Genomic DNA, 15348 nt, shown 5'->3' on the forward strand with positions numbered 1-15348 from the left:
AGGTTGTTGGAGTTTGGTGGTCCAGACTGGAGGGCTATACACGTGGGAAAGGTATGTTAGACGGCACGTCCTTCTTAATCAGCACAGGTCATCGTCTCCACACACCTGTCTTTGTATCTCGATGCGTCAAGCGCAACCACAGCGCGCGGAGGGGGGGATTTGTGCATTAAGGTATTCAGCACTGCAATCAGCATTGGTTTAAAGCTAAAATCGAGGCGGCCGAGGGATAAAGAGCATGAATAGACAGTGATTTGTCCTTTGTAGGAGGTTTTTGCATTTGGCGTGGTTTTGCATTTTGCATTGATTAAGGTGCTCGCGCAGTGTCATCGGCAATACTGGCTTTTTTGGTAAGGTTTTTCTTTTGGGCGATGAGATCTGATTGGCCCTCTGTTCGAGTGAATTATTGTGCCCTTGAAATGAGCTTCCCGTGAAAGAGAATCCTACAGCAGTCGATGGTGATTCATTACACTCCTAAACTTCTATTAGAGATATAAAAAATCCCCTTTCATTACATCTCTGTTGGCCCTTCAATGGTATCACACGAGATTAATTAATATTGTAAATCTGCTTTTACGGCCATTTTAAACAGCCGGATTCATAGAGTCGCTTTTTTGATCGAACACAAAGGACCGAGCACAAGATGCAAAGGAAAGAAGCAGACTTTTCTTCTCTTCGACTTGAATTATGATTATGTATGAGTCAGCTAATGTCCTCACGGACTCATTCTGGTTTTTCTCTTGAGCTTGTTGGTCATTGTGGTCACTTGAATAGGAGTTGTACATTTTGCAAGCGCGCCGAAAGTGTCGGAAATACTCAGCCAAGCATTTATGCCTGTCAGAGCAAGCGGGCTTTGATGGGAAGTGATCTCTCAGGAAGAAAGAGAGATATTGTGCTTTTATGATAGACTGGAACAAAAAAATGAGCAACTCCAGAGAAAAGCGAAACGATTTATGAAGTGTGATGCATTGAAAAGTCTCATATTATATATTTAGCTTTTTCCCGGATGAGAAAATGACTTGTTCCTTATCCGGATGCCCTCTTTAAAATTGGAAAAATCTTTCTGATCCACTGCTTGTTTTCGGTTTGTTTCAGATGGTTTGAATGAAAGGTGTTTGTCTGGACATGTTTGTTGAGATTGAGAGGAATATTCTTCAATTCACAGTTTTGATATTGTCAGCAATGAGGTTTTACGCTGGTTTGAGGGCTGTTGGATTGGATGTTCATGTTAAGTGTTTTATTATCCTGGCTTGCTTGATGTCTTCCATACACTGCAAAACGTCAGTATTTTTGCCCGTTTTCCTGTAAATATATCACAAAGAAAATTCATGAAATGTGCTCTGAAAACAAGTCTTTGTATCTTAATTTTGACATCCTCACAAGTTTAAGTAAATCTATTTATAAGTTAACTGCAAATAATGACTTTCTTATTTAGTATTTTTGCCTTGTTTTCAATACAAACATCTAAAAATTCTTAAATTAAGATGCATTTTCTGTGTGAGCAAAATGACCTAGAAAAAAAGTTTATTTTTTGGACAATCACAAGAGCGACAAGCGCATGACATCAAAATATTCAGGAGTCCACTGCTCTGTATGCTTTTGAGTCGCTCTCGTGTCATCTGCATGTTGGTCTGCATGTTGCCGTATGAAGTCGAAAACACTTGGGCCCGGTTGCATAAAGCACCTTAAGTGTAATTTTCCCTTAAGTTCACCCTTATTTTTCCATTACACATGAGGGTGTTGCAGAAAAACTCTTAAGTTTTTTCTGATGCGTCTCTATGGCAACAATAGTATTTTATAATGGCAAACCTGGGTCACTGTCGTGAAACATTTAACAATTACCCTTACCTAAGAGAACCGTTTATGAGATTATACTGTATCCAACACCCTTAAATTATTCTCTTAGATAAGGGGAATTTACCCCTTAAGTGTCATACTTAAGGGAAAAACTTAAGATGCTTTATGCAACCGGGCCCTGACCCTTGCGGATTTTGGAATGACTTATCGCGAGAGAACAAAGTTTCGATAGAGGGCATCTAAGCGTAAACACGATAGTTTCACATGCTCACACAAAACTAAACTTTATTTAATTTTTGTTCCATGTCCCCTTAGGGGCTCCGTATCAAACAAGCAAAAAAAGCAAAAAATAAATAAAAATCTGCCAGTGCGGTAAGAAAAAAATCTTGAAATAAGTTTACTCTTTATTTAAGAAAAAATCAAGAAGAATGTTTTTAACCCAATGGCAGATTTTTTATTTATTTTTTTGCTTGTTTTAAACACAAATTCACTTCAATTGTGTATCTATCTATCTATCTATCTATCTATCTATCTATCTATCTATCTATCTATCTATCTATCTATCTATCTATCTATCTATCTATATACAGTACTTTTTTTAGGTCATTTTGCTCATCAAGACAATACATCTAAGAAAGTAAGAAAGTAATTTTTTTCAGTGTAATATTAATATTAGCTTTACAGTCAGGTAGTGTTTATTACTATTAGTTAATGCATTAGTTAATACTTTTACAGCATGCATTAACCTTAGTTCATGTTAATTTTTGCATTTACTAATACATTTTGAAAATCAAAAGTTATACGGTAACATGCACAATGAACTAACTTGAACAATTGTATTATTGGTATTACATTGGTATAAATAACATTAACAAAGATAAAAATAAATTGTTCTTTGTTAGTTCATGTTAGCTAATGCATTTCCTAATGTTAACAAATACAACCTCACTGTAACGTTTTACTTATATTCATTAATAAAATAATGTTTTGCAATGTGTGGATGACTTTCAACAAGCTTGAACAAAACATTTATCCAGTTCAATAAAAAGCATGAAGCCTCATTATTTCATCACCTCCACACCTTGAAGAGGTATAATAATGAACAGGCTATTGTATACAGATAGCATGCTTGACTTGTCATCCTGAATTTTTACCAATTAATGTCATTAACCTCATAATTATGCAAATGAGAATGTTACAAATTCACAGTGTAAAATATTAATACCCGACGACCTAAAAAAATCCTATTATTCATAAGGAGTAACACATTTACTTTAAATGTCTGGTCTCGCACATATCTTGGAAACAGACTGCATGCTTACATTCTGTTTTTGTCCACTTCTAGTAATATAAATTGCTTACTCATGTCCTCGTTTTAAAAGCCGTGACTACTTCTAAAGCATGTGTATTTGTGTACTCCACAGGTCAGCTGGCTGTCGGCACGTGCGAGATAGTCATGTTAAACAGGGACAGCAGTCAACCCAAGCGCACTATCGCCAGGCAGACGGCCCGCTGCGCCTGCCGTAGAGGACAGATCGCTGGCACTACAAGAGCCCGACCAGCATGCGTGGATGGTAAGATACAGCCTACACATAAACACAGAGCAATAGCCTACAATACACACACAGACACGTCGAATTTGCATTGTGTTGCTTTATTCTAGTGTCAGAACCTCAAATGTTATGCAATAGTCAGACGGGCTGCATGTAGAGAAATGTTACTGTCTGCAAAGTCTGATGGCAAACTCGAGGACAGTTGAAGCTTAAAAAGAAAGAACAAATTCAGTCTTTGAATCGTGACTGCCATTGTGGTTTCGAAGGAACGTCTGGTGGAGGATCTCAGGAGGGTTGACGTCTTTAACGTTTTTAGGTTGTTAACCTGAATATGACTAGAGTTGTTGCTTTTCCTAGCGGATAAACGTATTCTCCTGACAGATGGGCCGAGCGCTGCTTCTCTTCGGTGTGATAGTGCTCCTGGTAAATGTTACGTCTTGAGCTCTTCAACCACACATTAGGAGCACTTTGTAACGGCAAGACCAAAGTAATTAACCAAGAGAGAACCGTAATTACAGCAGTGGGAAATTGATTTTTATTGGCTTTCTCTGCTTCGTTCATGCTCCATTAGTGGTGGATCCATTAAAGAAAGACCTGTTGCACAAACACATGCACACTCGCTGGAGAATAATACCGTAGATAATGATACGCGTGCAGAGACGCCAACGGTTTCAAAGTAAAAATGACACTAAAGATCCGTCCGTCCGTCTGGGTCTCATATCTTCTGCTTTACAAAGCTGAATTGTAGATGAAAATGGAAAAATATACAAAATATCTCCTCTCTGAAACTAATATTTACCTTAAGCGTATAACCATTTCATGGCATAACTGGTGGAATATACTTCTGTTGAAACCGTATGGGATGTACCCACGATACCGATTAGAGAAATTACAGTTACCATTAAAACTTTGGAAGTCTTTTCATAATCAAAACGATGTTAAAATGTAAGATCTCCCTATTGAAAAATCCAGCTAAGACCATTATTTTATAATTTATAATTAGCATTTATATTAGCTGGTCTTCCAGCCTGACCAGCTAAGTCCAGCTAGACCAGCTTAAAAAAGTGACCAAGACACAGTTAGACCAGCTTGCTACCAGCAAAACCAGCTATAACCAAGCTGGGAGACCAGCTAAAACCTGCTCACCAGCTTATGCTGGTCTTAGCTGGATTTTTCAGTAGGCCTGTGCTCAAATGAATATGGTAACACCATGTATTGTTTAATTTCTATGTATGTTTAGTTGGAAAAGGGTGTGTTGTATGTTTATAGCCAGATGCCAAAACAAATACAGAATATAAGTGTGACATCTACAAAAATAAACATATAGAACATTTTGCAAGATGTAAACAACAGTGGTTCAGAAGCACTTCCTGTTTTAGGAATATGAATAAATATGAATATTATTAATATTAATTAATATTAAAACAAAATACAACCAACAGAAAATTTTGAACTCAATCAAAATATAAAATAAATGTGAACTAAAAAAGTTCAAAACAACAAGAAGTGCTTTTGGACCAGTATTGTTTACATCTTACAAAATGGTCTATATTGCTAAAATTAATTGTTCTTGGGGCTGCAAGATATATTGAAATTCAAATCTGGGAAAATTTCAAAGAGCCGAAACTCTTTAGTGTTTCTTTTATGCCTTCCAGAAAATTTTCTTCTATAAATATATAAACATACAATATATATCAAATGAAAGAACAGACCTACTGCTTTCAAACAAAACACTAAAATAAAAAGTTTCACCCTATATTCAAATTTGAGTAGGTTTTTTCAAGCAAAAAGCTGAGATAATTGCATTTTTGTAAAGAACTTTAGTTAGCAGTCAGATTCAGAATGATGATCAAATACACAGAGTTTTTACTGTTTCTGAATCAGTGGATGCTTTGGTGTTTTATAAGTTGAGTAAGAGCGCCACCTAGTGGAAATATAGATTGCTGTAAAAACTCGTCAGGAAAGTGTCATTGGCATGGAAGCGTTATCTCCTAATAACGCAGGAAAAGAGTTAACATACCATAGCAATGGTTCACAACAACTATACTTAAGCGCACGATGCAAAGTTCGTTACAACATGCATGTAGCCCGTTATGTGTGTGGCCCTTCATTTCAAAATATGTGTTCATCGCATCATGTAAACTTATGTGCATCACGTGTCATGTCAAAATAAGTGTCTGCTGCGGATGTATCGAATAGGTTTATGATAAAAGAAACGCTCGCGTTTTTAAGATACTTGCTTAATCTCATGCGTAATCAGAGTTTAGTGTTAAGTTATAGCGAGAATTTTGTGAAAGTGAGCGTCTCTTTTATTATAAACCCTTTCGACAGGTGTGTAGCAGGCACGTATTTTGAAATGACGCATGATGCAACGAACACATATTTTGACATAATGAGCAACACATAACATGACAGTCCGAACACATATTTTGAATTTGCACCCTTCGGAAGAGAAGTCACCGGCCGCCACTGGTAGGTGGGTGGATGGAAGAATGCATAGACAGAGAGACAGATTATAGATTATTAATAGACTGTTAGTATCTATTTCTTCAGTGTGATCAAATGATGTTATTTACACGATCAACATAACTGTTACAATGGGAAATATATTTCTGTAGCTTGCACCACTGTTGACTTCTGTTTCTTTAGATGCACAGAGTTAGTCTGTAGGTGAGATTGTGTGGCAGATGGGTCCGGGGGGGCAGATGGTCGACTGTTTCAGGGGGAAGTGTGAAGGTATGTGGGGGCCGGGTCCCCTGAGGCCCCTGTTCCTGCGCCAGCACGTCTGTGTCAGAGTTTACGGCGTAGGTGTACCTTGCCGGATCGAACCGGCTCAGGTGTTGCATCCGTACACACAGACGAATTGAGTCATGATGCAGAACAGCAGTGCCATGGGAAACGTTGTGTGTGTGTGGGTGCGATTCATTCTGTTTGATGCTGGACTTATTTTCTCAGCAGAAGTGCACTGGTCAGTGGGTGGTTACTATCTTTCTTTATATCCAAGGGAAACTGGAAATAGGAAACGATCCAGTGTTGTGGGCCGCTTTGCATTCATATCGATGTTTTCTGCTGCGTTGATCATCCTTTAGCGAGTGTGTTTTGGGTAGATTTTGCATACGCCTGGCCCATATACAGTGACCCTGAAAGAGAAACTATTCCTGTTCCCTGTATTTGCAAGCGGTTAATGATCAGTAGGTTTGGAGCGGAGGCATGCGGCTCTCGGGGAGGACACGTGTTCACGGGGCGCATGTATTGTGGAGAACTGAGACTCGAATGAAACAAATGGGCTACAAAAATATCTGCTAAACTCTGTGTGTGCTGTAATCTGCCGGTCTCTGCTTCCTGTGTGGCCTACTTCCAGCACTATAGTCTGCCGAATAAGCTGAATGTATATCTGTATATCTTTATGTATTAATAAGGGTATACTTATGTTTTTACGTTAAAGGCTTGGTTTTGATTTGGGATTTAAAGGCTCCTGTGGAACATAACAACACCTTTACAGATTTGTTTATGGACAGTTTTCCAGTCTAGGAGATTCTGTAGGTGTGAATTAGTCTGGAAATAGAGAAAGGTAGACGCAGACACAGACAAACATAGCTTCCAAGGGAAGAGCAAATCTGTTCTCATTGTGACAGTGGTGAGGTTGAGACAGAGACACACTCTCTCCTTTACTGTGGTAAATATAAAGAGCTTTGATCAAGAGAAACACTTTGACTAAATCTCAAAGCTCATAGCAGAGTTTCACAGCTCTTCAGAAGCAGATCAGATTCAGATGTTACTGCATGGAGGAAGACAGACACCCATCAGCTTCTGCTGAATTCATTTATCGTCTGCACACTAAAGTGTTTTATTCTACCTTTCACGTCTTTCTGTTAAAAATGTGAATTTATTTACTTCAAATTTGTATTTTTCAAAGTAAATTTTTATTGTAAATATTTGATGAGTCTATTATATTACATTACCCAGCACCTTGTTAATTCCATTGTTACTATTGTTTGTTTCTATTGTTTTATGTTAGGTTGTTTTATGTATATACTTTAGTAATATTTTAAGTACACATAATCATGTATAATAAAGTAGCTTTAAATTAAATTGTTAGTACTAGAGCTAGGATGCGTACTTGCTTAAAGTCAGTACTAGTGTTAGTATGAGTACTTGCTTGAAGTCAGTACTAGTGTTAGTATGAGTACTTGCTTGAAGTCAGCACTAGTGCTAGTAAGAATACTTGCTTGAAGTCTGTACTAATATGAGCACTTGCTTGATGTTAGTACTAGTGTTAGTATGAGTACTTGCTTAAATAGTGCTATATGAGTACTTGCTTGACGTCAGTACTAACGTTATTATAAGTAATTGCTTGAAGTCAGTACTAGTGTTAGTATGAGTACTTGCTTGAAGTCAGTACTAGTGTTAGTATGAATACTTGCTTGAAGTCTGTACTAATATGAGTACTTGCTTGATGTTAGTACTAGTGTTAGTATGAGTACTTGCTTGAAGTCAGTACTAGTGTTAGTATCAATGCCATCTTGATGTTAGTAACAGTGCAGGCCAGTATGAGTACTTGCTTAAATAGTGCTAATATGCGTACTTGCTTGACGTCAGTACTAATGTTAGTTTGAGTACTTGCTTAAAGTCAGTACTAGTGTTAGTATTAGTACTTGCTTGAAGTCAGTACTAGTGTTAGTATGAGTAGTTGCTTAAGTAGTGCTAATATGAGTACTTGCTTAATGTTAGTATGAGTACTTGCTTAAGTAGTGCTAATATGACTACTTGCTTAAAGTTAGTACTAGTGTTAGTATGAGTACTTGCTTGAAGTCAGCACTAGTGCTAGTAAGAGTACTTGCTTAAATAGTGCTATATGAGTACTTGCTTGACGTCAGTACTAATGTTATTATGAGTAATTGCATGAAGTCAGAACTAGTGTTAGTATGAGTACTTGCTTGAAGTCAGTACTAGTGTTAGTATGAATACTTGCTTGAAGTCAGTACTAATATGAGTACTTGCTTGATGTTAGTACTAGTGTTAGTATGAGTACTTGCTTGAAGTCAGTACTAGTGTTAGTATCAACACCATCTTGATGTTAGTAACAGTGCAGTCCAGTATGAGTACTTGCTTAAATAGTGCTAATATGCGTACTTGCTTGATGTCACTACTAATGTTAGTTTGAGTACTTGCTTAAAGTCAGTACTAGTGTTAGTATTAGTATTTGCTTGAAGTCAGTACTAGTGTTAGTATGAGTAGTTGCTTAAGTAGTGCTAATATGAGTACTTGCTTAATGTTAGTATGAGTACTTGCTTAAGTAGTGCTAATATGAGTACTTGCTTAATGTTAGTACTAGTGCTAGTGTGAGTACTTGCTTAAATAGTGCTAATATCTAATATGAGTACTTGCTTGACGTCAGTACTAATGTTATTATGAGTACTTGCTTGAAGTCAGTACTAGTGTTAGTATGAGTACTTGCTTAAATAGTGCTAATATGAGTACTTGCTTGAAGTCAGTACTAGTGCTAGTGTGAGTACTTGCTTAAATAGTGCTAATATCTAATATGAGTACTTGCTTGACGTCAGTACTAATGTTATTATGAGTACTTGCTTGAAGTCAGTACTAGTGTTAGTATGAGTACTTGCTTAAATAGTGCTAATATGAGTACTTGCTTGAAGTCAGTACTAGTGTTAGTATGAGTACTTGTTTGAAGTCAGTACTATTGTTAGTATGAATACTTGCTTGAAGTCAGTACTAGTAGCAATACTTGCTTGATGTTAGTAACGGTGCAGTGCAGTATGAGTACTTGCTTACATAGTGCTAGTGTGAGTACTTGCTTGACGTCAGTACTAATGGTATTACAGTATGAGTACTTTTTAAAGTCAGTAATAGTGTTAGTATGTGCACTTTCTTGAGGTTAGTACTAGTGTTAGTATGGGTACTTGCTTGAAGTCAGTACTAGTGTTAGTATGAGTACTTACTTGAAGTCAGTACTAGTACTAGTATGAGTACTCTTTTAAGTTAAACTATTATCAACAGTCTGATCATTAGTGCTAGAGTACTTGTCTACAGTCAGACCAGTATTAGTATGCATACTAGTATAAAGTAAGTTTTAGTAATACTTTACCATTACTACATCAAAGTCAGATTTAATACTGGTAGTAGTACTAGTTGAATTTTTTCTTTTGAACTCAAACTTCTGTTTAACCAGCAGACAAAAGCAAAATATCAAGATTCACACTCATGTGTGTCAGATGGGAGGCCATTCTTTGTTCTACCCAGTGATCATAGTGTTTATTATTTTATTGAACAAAGTATTATCTGCTTCTAAACATCAAAGCCTAGCTAAAGTAGAGAGAAGTGATGGCATTAGGTTTATTGACGTGTGTGATTACAGCAGATATTACTCTGAGCTCATAATGTTGGTCCACACACACTCCACAACTTGAAACTCCATCTCGAGTAGTGTGTAATCACAATCGTTACCTCAATATAACCCCACTTCACCATGAGGTATCGCAGCTTAGACACCCTGACCGACTGTGCGCTAAATACCTCTCTGAACCGTTCCAGCTTCATTTAAGCCCATTGATTTTCTTTAGGTCTCTTTGTTTTCTTTCTTCATGGCCCAGTTGTATTTGTGCTTTTGAATACTGTCCCTCGGAGGAAGGCTTGTTTATGTGATGTGGGCTGAATTTGATTGTTTTTTTTTGGCCCTCGGGGACGGAAGGACTTGGATGAGATCTGAAGCGCTGGCTCGACCATCCAGAGCTTTCACCCCGGATCGTTTAAAGGCAAAATCCTTCGTTTCAGCAGTCCTACTTACTTGGATAAATTCCGGGATAGGGCTTTGAAAACATTATCACGCTTACTATTCATGAGAAGTGGCATGAATACAGACTCCTGCTGTGTTTAGATCAAGAGTATTCATGTAAACATGTCTTAAGTGCCCTGTGACAGAAACATAGAAAAGTTTAATGGATAGAAAATGGGATCACCAAAGAATTTAAAAGACTTGCAAAACAAGAAGTCTGGATATGTATGGTTAACCTAGATATCAGACATATCTAGGCTTAAATGGCTCAGGATTAAAAAGATTAATGGATTCTGTCTATTGTTTTAGTATCAACTTTGATTCCGATTTTTCTCCCAAAATTCTATAAATAGAAACAAATAAATCCGGAGCTGTAAGAGTTCAGAGTTATAAAATTGTGATAGCAGAGATAATTTGATCTTGGAAGTATTTTATGAGAAACGCTCATATTGAAATCTCCGGCTTGATTGAGATATCGTGGCCAATCTGAGTACAGCTTTGTGATATTGTTGAGAAACTGGGATCTTCTTTCAGAAGAAAATAGATGTGGGAAACGATGTCTCCAAGTAAAGCATGAATTCACTATCAGCGCTATCTCAGCGAAATTATTATTATTTCCATTAAAGAGATCCGCCTGTTCTTCAGACCTAATCTTTCCATCAGGTGTATAATAGAAAGACACAAAGATGTGTTGTGCTGGTTTGATGCCTCACTTCCCTTTTTGACCTGTTTTGTTCCCATCACCTTCTCAATGCCGGTTGATCTATGTCTGAACCACATGAACAGCAGGGGTTTATGAAACTTAGCCTGGATCTACTGAGCAAACACGAGAAGTGAGAGGGAGAGAGTCGAAGACCGTACACATGTCTGATGTAGCTCTCTTTCACTTGTTTTCTGGTTGAAGTTCTACGACATGAAGATAATGAAAGTCTGAGTCGGGGCCTGGAGGCTGCTTACTGAAACATGCATGACTTTACCATAATCTCAAATCCACTTTCATACACCAATCCATATTTTATGTGGAATTTGAAGGTTGGTTTGTTTTTGGATGCCTACTGTCAAGGGTTTGTGTAAACCAAAATCTACAATAAAATCAATAAATGGGAAATATGGCAGAACTCAGAAATGTTTGCTGGTAAAGCAAATGCCTAGTTCAAATTAAATGGGTAACACTTTGAAATAAAGTTGTAAAGTAAATGCATAAACTTAGAAGTATTCTGCCCTACAAAGGCTAAATGCAGTAACTACGCAAACACTGAAACTGAGAAAAATGCCCTTAACGTTTTTTTACACCAGCCAGTCAAACATGTTAATGCAATTTTGGCACACATTTCTCTGAAATGGGACAAAATTGAACCAGGAGACTTTGTCACAAGACACAACAGATCTCACAAACCCATTTCAACCCTTCCCTACTGAAAAATCCAGCTAAGACCAGCATAAGCTGGTGAGCTGGTTTTAGCTGGTCTCCCAGCTTGGTTTAAGCTGGTATTGCTTGTGTAGCAAGCTGGTCTAGTTGTGTTTTGGTCACATTTTAAGATGGTCCAGCTGGTCATAGCGGATCAGGCTGGAAGACCAGCTGACCCACCAGCTTAAACCAGCTACTGCCACCTTAAACCAGCAAAAAACAGCTACCAGCTACCTTATGCTGGTCAGCTGTTTTTTTTCAGTAGGGTTAACTCAATTTTGACCAAAAGCATTGTTACTGCCCTTTGGCTTTGTAGGGCAGTATTGTTTATTGTTAGTTCATGTAAGCCAATACATTAACTAATTGTTAACTATATAACCTCGTGGTAAAGTGATACCAGCCCTACTGAAAAATCCAGCTAATACCAGCATAAACTGGTAGCTGGTTTTAGCTGGTTTAAGGTGGAACTAGCTGGTCCTCCCAGGCTGGCAAAGCTGGTCATGCTGGTGGGCCAGCTTAAAAAGTGACCAAAACACAGCTAGACCAGGTTGCTACACCAGCAAAACCAGCTAAACCAAGCTGGGAGACCAGCTAAAACCAGCTCACCAGCTTATGCTGTTTTTAGCTGGATTTTTCAGTAGGGAGTGTATTGTTTTTGTTATTATTTCTACAGTGGCAAGTAAATGGATGCCTAATGGGGCGTACACATCAAATGCAAATTCAACAATTTGCCCAAGTAAATTACATACAAAGTCAAGGTAAAGATGCGAATAGACGCGAAACTCGCGCGGGTGATGCAAATGGCATAAATTGGATAGCGAGATTGGCGCGAAAAACATGCACTATTCACCTAAAGTTGATTTTTTTGCATGACATGAAGTTAAATTCCACGAGTAATCTAGAGGAAGGAATGCGATGCTTCACATTTGGCGTGTACGCAGCATAACAGTGACATTAAAATAAAGAGTGAATAGGCTTTATTTAGTAAAATATTGAGTGTTAGTATACACTGCATGAGGGTGAAGGTAAATTTAAGGGTAAATTAAAAGTTTTTAAGTAAGTAATGATGTAATAATGTTGTGATAATGTTTTCTGTAACTTTACCCAAAAGAATTGAATGTTTTACAAAAAGACAAACCAGCTTACACCAGTAAACATCACAGAATTTTAAAATCCATTGCTAATTTATTGATGTACTCAACTCTTTGTTGTATGTATGTAAGCAATAAGGTGCTCGAGGCTGTGCTGTATTGTGAATAAGTCACGGCTGAAGGGTGTTTTTAACAACAACACAAAGCAAAGTCAACGCAACCCCTTCAGCCAGGACTTATTCACGATACAGCACAATATTGCTTTTATAAAACTCCTGCTTTTGTGTGCTCATGTATAGCTCAGTGGCACATCATTGTGTTAGCAGCTCAAAAAGATCATGGGTTTGAACCCAGGGAACACATTTTATACCAAATCTTTTTATTAGCATTTTCAATGTTCAAAAAACTGTGGGAAAAGCAAAAGCACAGAAGAAAAATGACAAACTGTCTATTATTAACATATTCAAAACCCTTAAACTCTTCAAATATATTTATAAAACAAAAATCTCAACTTCTCAAGCCTTTTGATTAAAAATGTAACCCTTGTAATGCACTGTAAGTCACTGTGGATATAAGCCTCTGCCAAATGCATAAATGTTACCATCTTATACAAATATTAAAGCAAAAATTGAAAGGTCTTAAAGACTAAAAGTCTTTCTTCTGCTGGAAAAAATAGTTCCCTGACTGACTGTGAATTATAGCAATGTTTCACATATGTTTACTTTGCTAAGGCTGCTGCGAAGTGACAGAATTGTTGGGTGTAGCATCATAGATGTGTTTCATCACAAATAAAACGAGACTGTCCTCCAAGTTTTCTTGTATTCTCATATACATATCAATTTGTCAAATGTAAGATAATGTTGCCAAAATAACCCTATTTTCCCTTGTGTTTGTGTGTTTGTAGCTCGGATAGTGAAAAACAAGCAGTGGTGTGAAATGACTCCGTGTTCAGAAGGCGAGATTTGCGGGCTGCTTTTCAATCGCTCCGGTTGGACCTGCACCAAAGGCGGCGGCCGTATTAAAACCGTCACGGTGAGACTTTCTTCTAAATATCTGTAACATTTCATTCACTGACTGAGCTGTGGCTGCCACGTAATGTTAAATCATTCACACCAAATGTGTCTCTGCTCATTACAATATTGGATAAGACATTATTGTGACTTAACATCATTTCTTGATACACAGTAATGCAAAACAGATCATTTGGAAACATGCATTCGAATGAATCTGAACATCCCCAATGTGATATAATCACATTTTAATCACATTTGAATATATGTCAGCCACTGCTCATTTAAGCATTACATAATATTTGTCTTTTTTATTAATAAAAGGTGTTATGTAAGGAATAATGTAGAATAAGCAAGTCATTATTGCAAAATAAACGCTGACAAGGTGATCAGGACCCTAAAGCGAAGTGGAGGTGTTTAATATCATACTGAAAGGCTTGTACCAGATGTATTGTAGCTACTTACCAAATAAATAAATAAATGGCTATGAAATATTGATTTGAGTTTAAGTGTTTCTATTATGTGAGATGACAGAGACTGTGAAAGTGACACAAGGGATATGAAACTAGCGCTGTCTGGAACAATGGTCAATTATACAGTGTATGATTACATACTAATATTTGACCGCAAAAAAATTCATTTCATTTCACTGGGGCCCAGCTTTACACCATGATGATCATATCTCCATTATTTACCAAAATGCATCATTATAAAGCATTTCCTATTTCTACTAAATCCCCTTTGCACCCACCTGAACAATTTCCTGACTGTGAGAATCATTTTCATCCTTGATACATAATGTATTAAAATGCAAGGATTGAAATTCTCTGGAATACTTTCATTTGCATATGTGACAATAACACGGATGAGGGTCAGCCATCAGGTGGTCCCCGGTTACATAAGGGGTTAATTGTTTTGCATATTGACATGGTCTTTCAATTTAGCTGTCAATTTAACAGATGGATGAGTTGCAGCAGATAGAAACAGAACACAGAGATCTTAAGAGAGAAGTTAAACCACAATCTTTAAAAATTAAGTTGATAGAAGAACCATTTTGGACTGTATGGTTCCTTAAAGAACCTTTAAGGGGGCGTGCACACCAAAGCTTTTTTACGCGGCTGAAAACACCCGACGGACAGCTTTATTTCAGCCGAGTGCCAGCTTTCTTCAGCTGAGTGCTTTGGTTGCTGTGATACTTCTGCTTTGTTTATCATTCGTTGTACGATGCCAGCTATTGGCTTTTTTGAAAAATGCTGCACTTTCAGTGGAAACAATTTAAAACATACGGCAAAAGTTTTGGCATGCACGCCCCTTAACATCAGAAAAATCTTTGTGTTTCACAAAGGATTATTTGTAGTGGATTAAGGTTTTAGACTAAAATGTAAAAAATAAATGATTATTTAAAGAACCTTTGACCGAATGAATCTTCTATCGCATCATTGTGAAGAACCTTTCGTAGCCCTTTTATTTTTAAGCATGGCAGCCAGTGACTTCTTTTTTTGAGTGCACACGATGTAAATAAGCTTGTCAAATATTGTGTTGTGGCTCGTCATGTCAAAATATGTGTTCGGCGCGTCATGTGATATGTGCATCTCGTGTCAAAATACATGCCTGCTGCAAATGCTTCAAAGGGGTTTATGATAACAGAGACGCTCACTTTTGCTAGATACTCGCTTAATCTCATGTGTAATAAAAGTTT

General features: G+C 37.4%; 1 protein-coding gene across 2 annotated transcripts in view; it reads left to right on the forward strand.

Annotated features, from left to right (window-relative positions):
* Positions 1–15348, forward strand: part of tafa5l (TAFA chemokine like family member 5, like) — a 90505-nt gene that overhangs the window by 51529 nt on the left and 23628 nt on the right. For both annotated transcript variants that reach the window (XM_073868167.1, XM_055168640.2), the window contains exons 2-3: positions 3219–3368; positions 13544–13671. In XM_073868167.1, coding sequence (XP_073724268.1) covers positions 3219–3368; positions 13544–13671 — 278 coding nt within the window. The remainder of the gene's footprint in view (positions 1–3218; positions 3369–13543; positions 13672–15348) is intronic.

The sequence above is a fragment of the Misgurnus anguillicaudatus genome, chromosome 5, assembly GCF_027580225.2.
Source record: "Misgurnus anguillicaudatus chromosome 5, ASM2758022v2, whole genome shotgun sequence".
Lineage (NCBI taxonomy): Eukaryota > Metazoa > Chordata > Actinopteri > Cypriniformes > Cobitidae > Misgurnus > Misgurnus anguillicaudatus.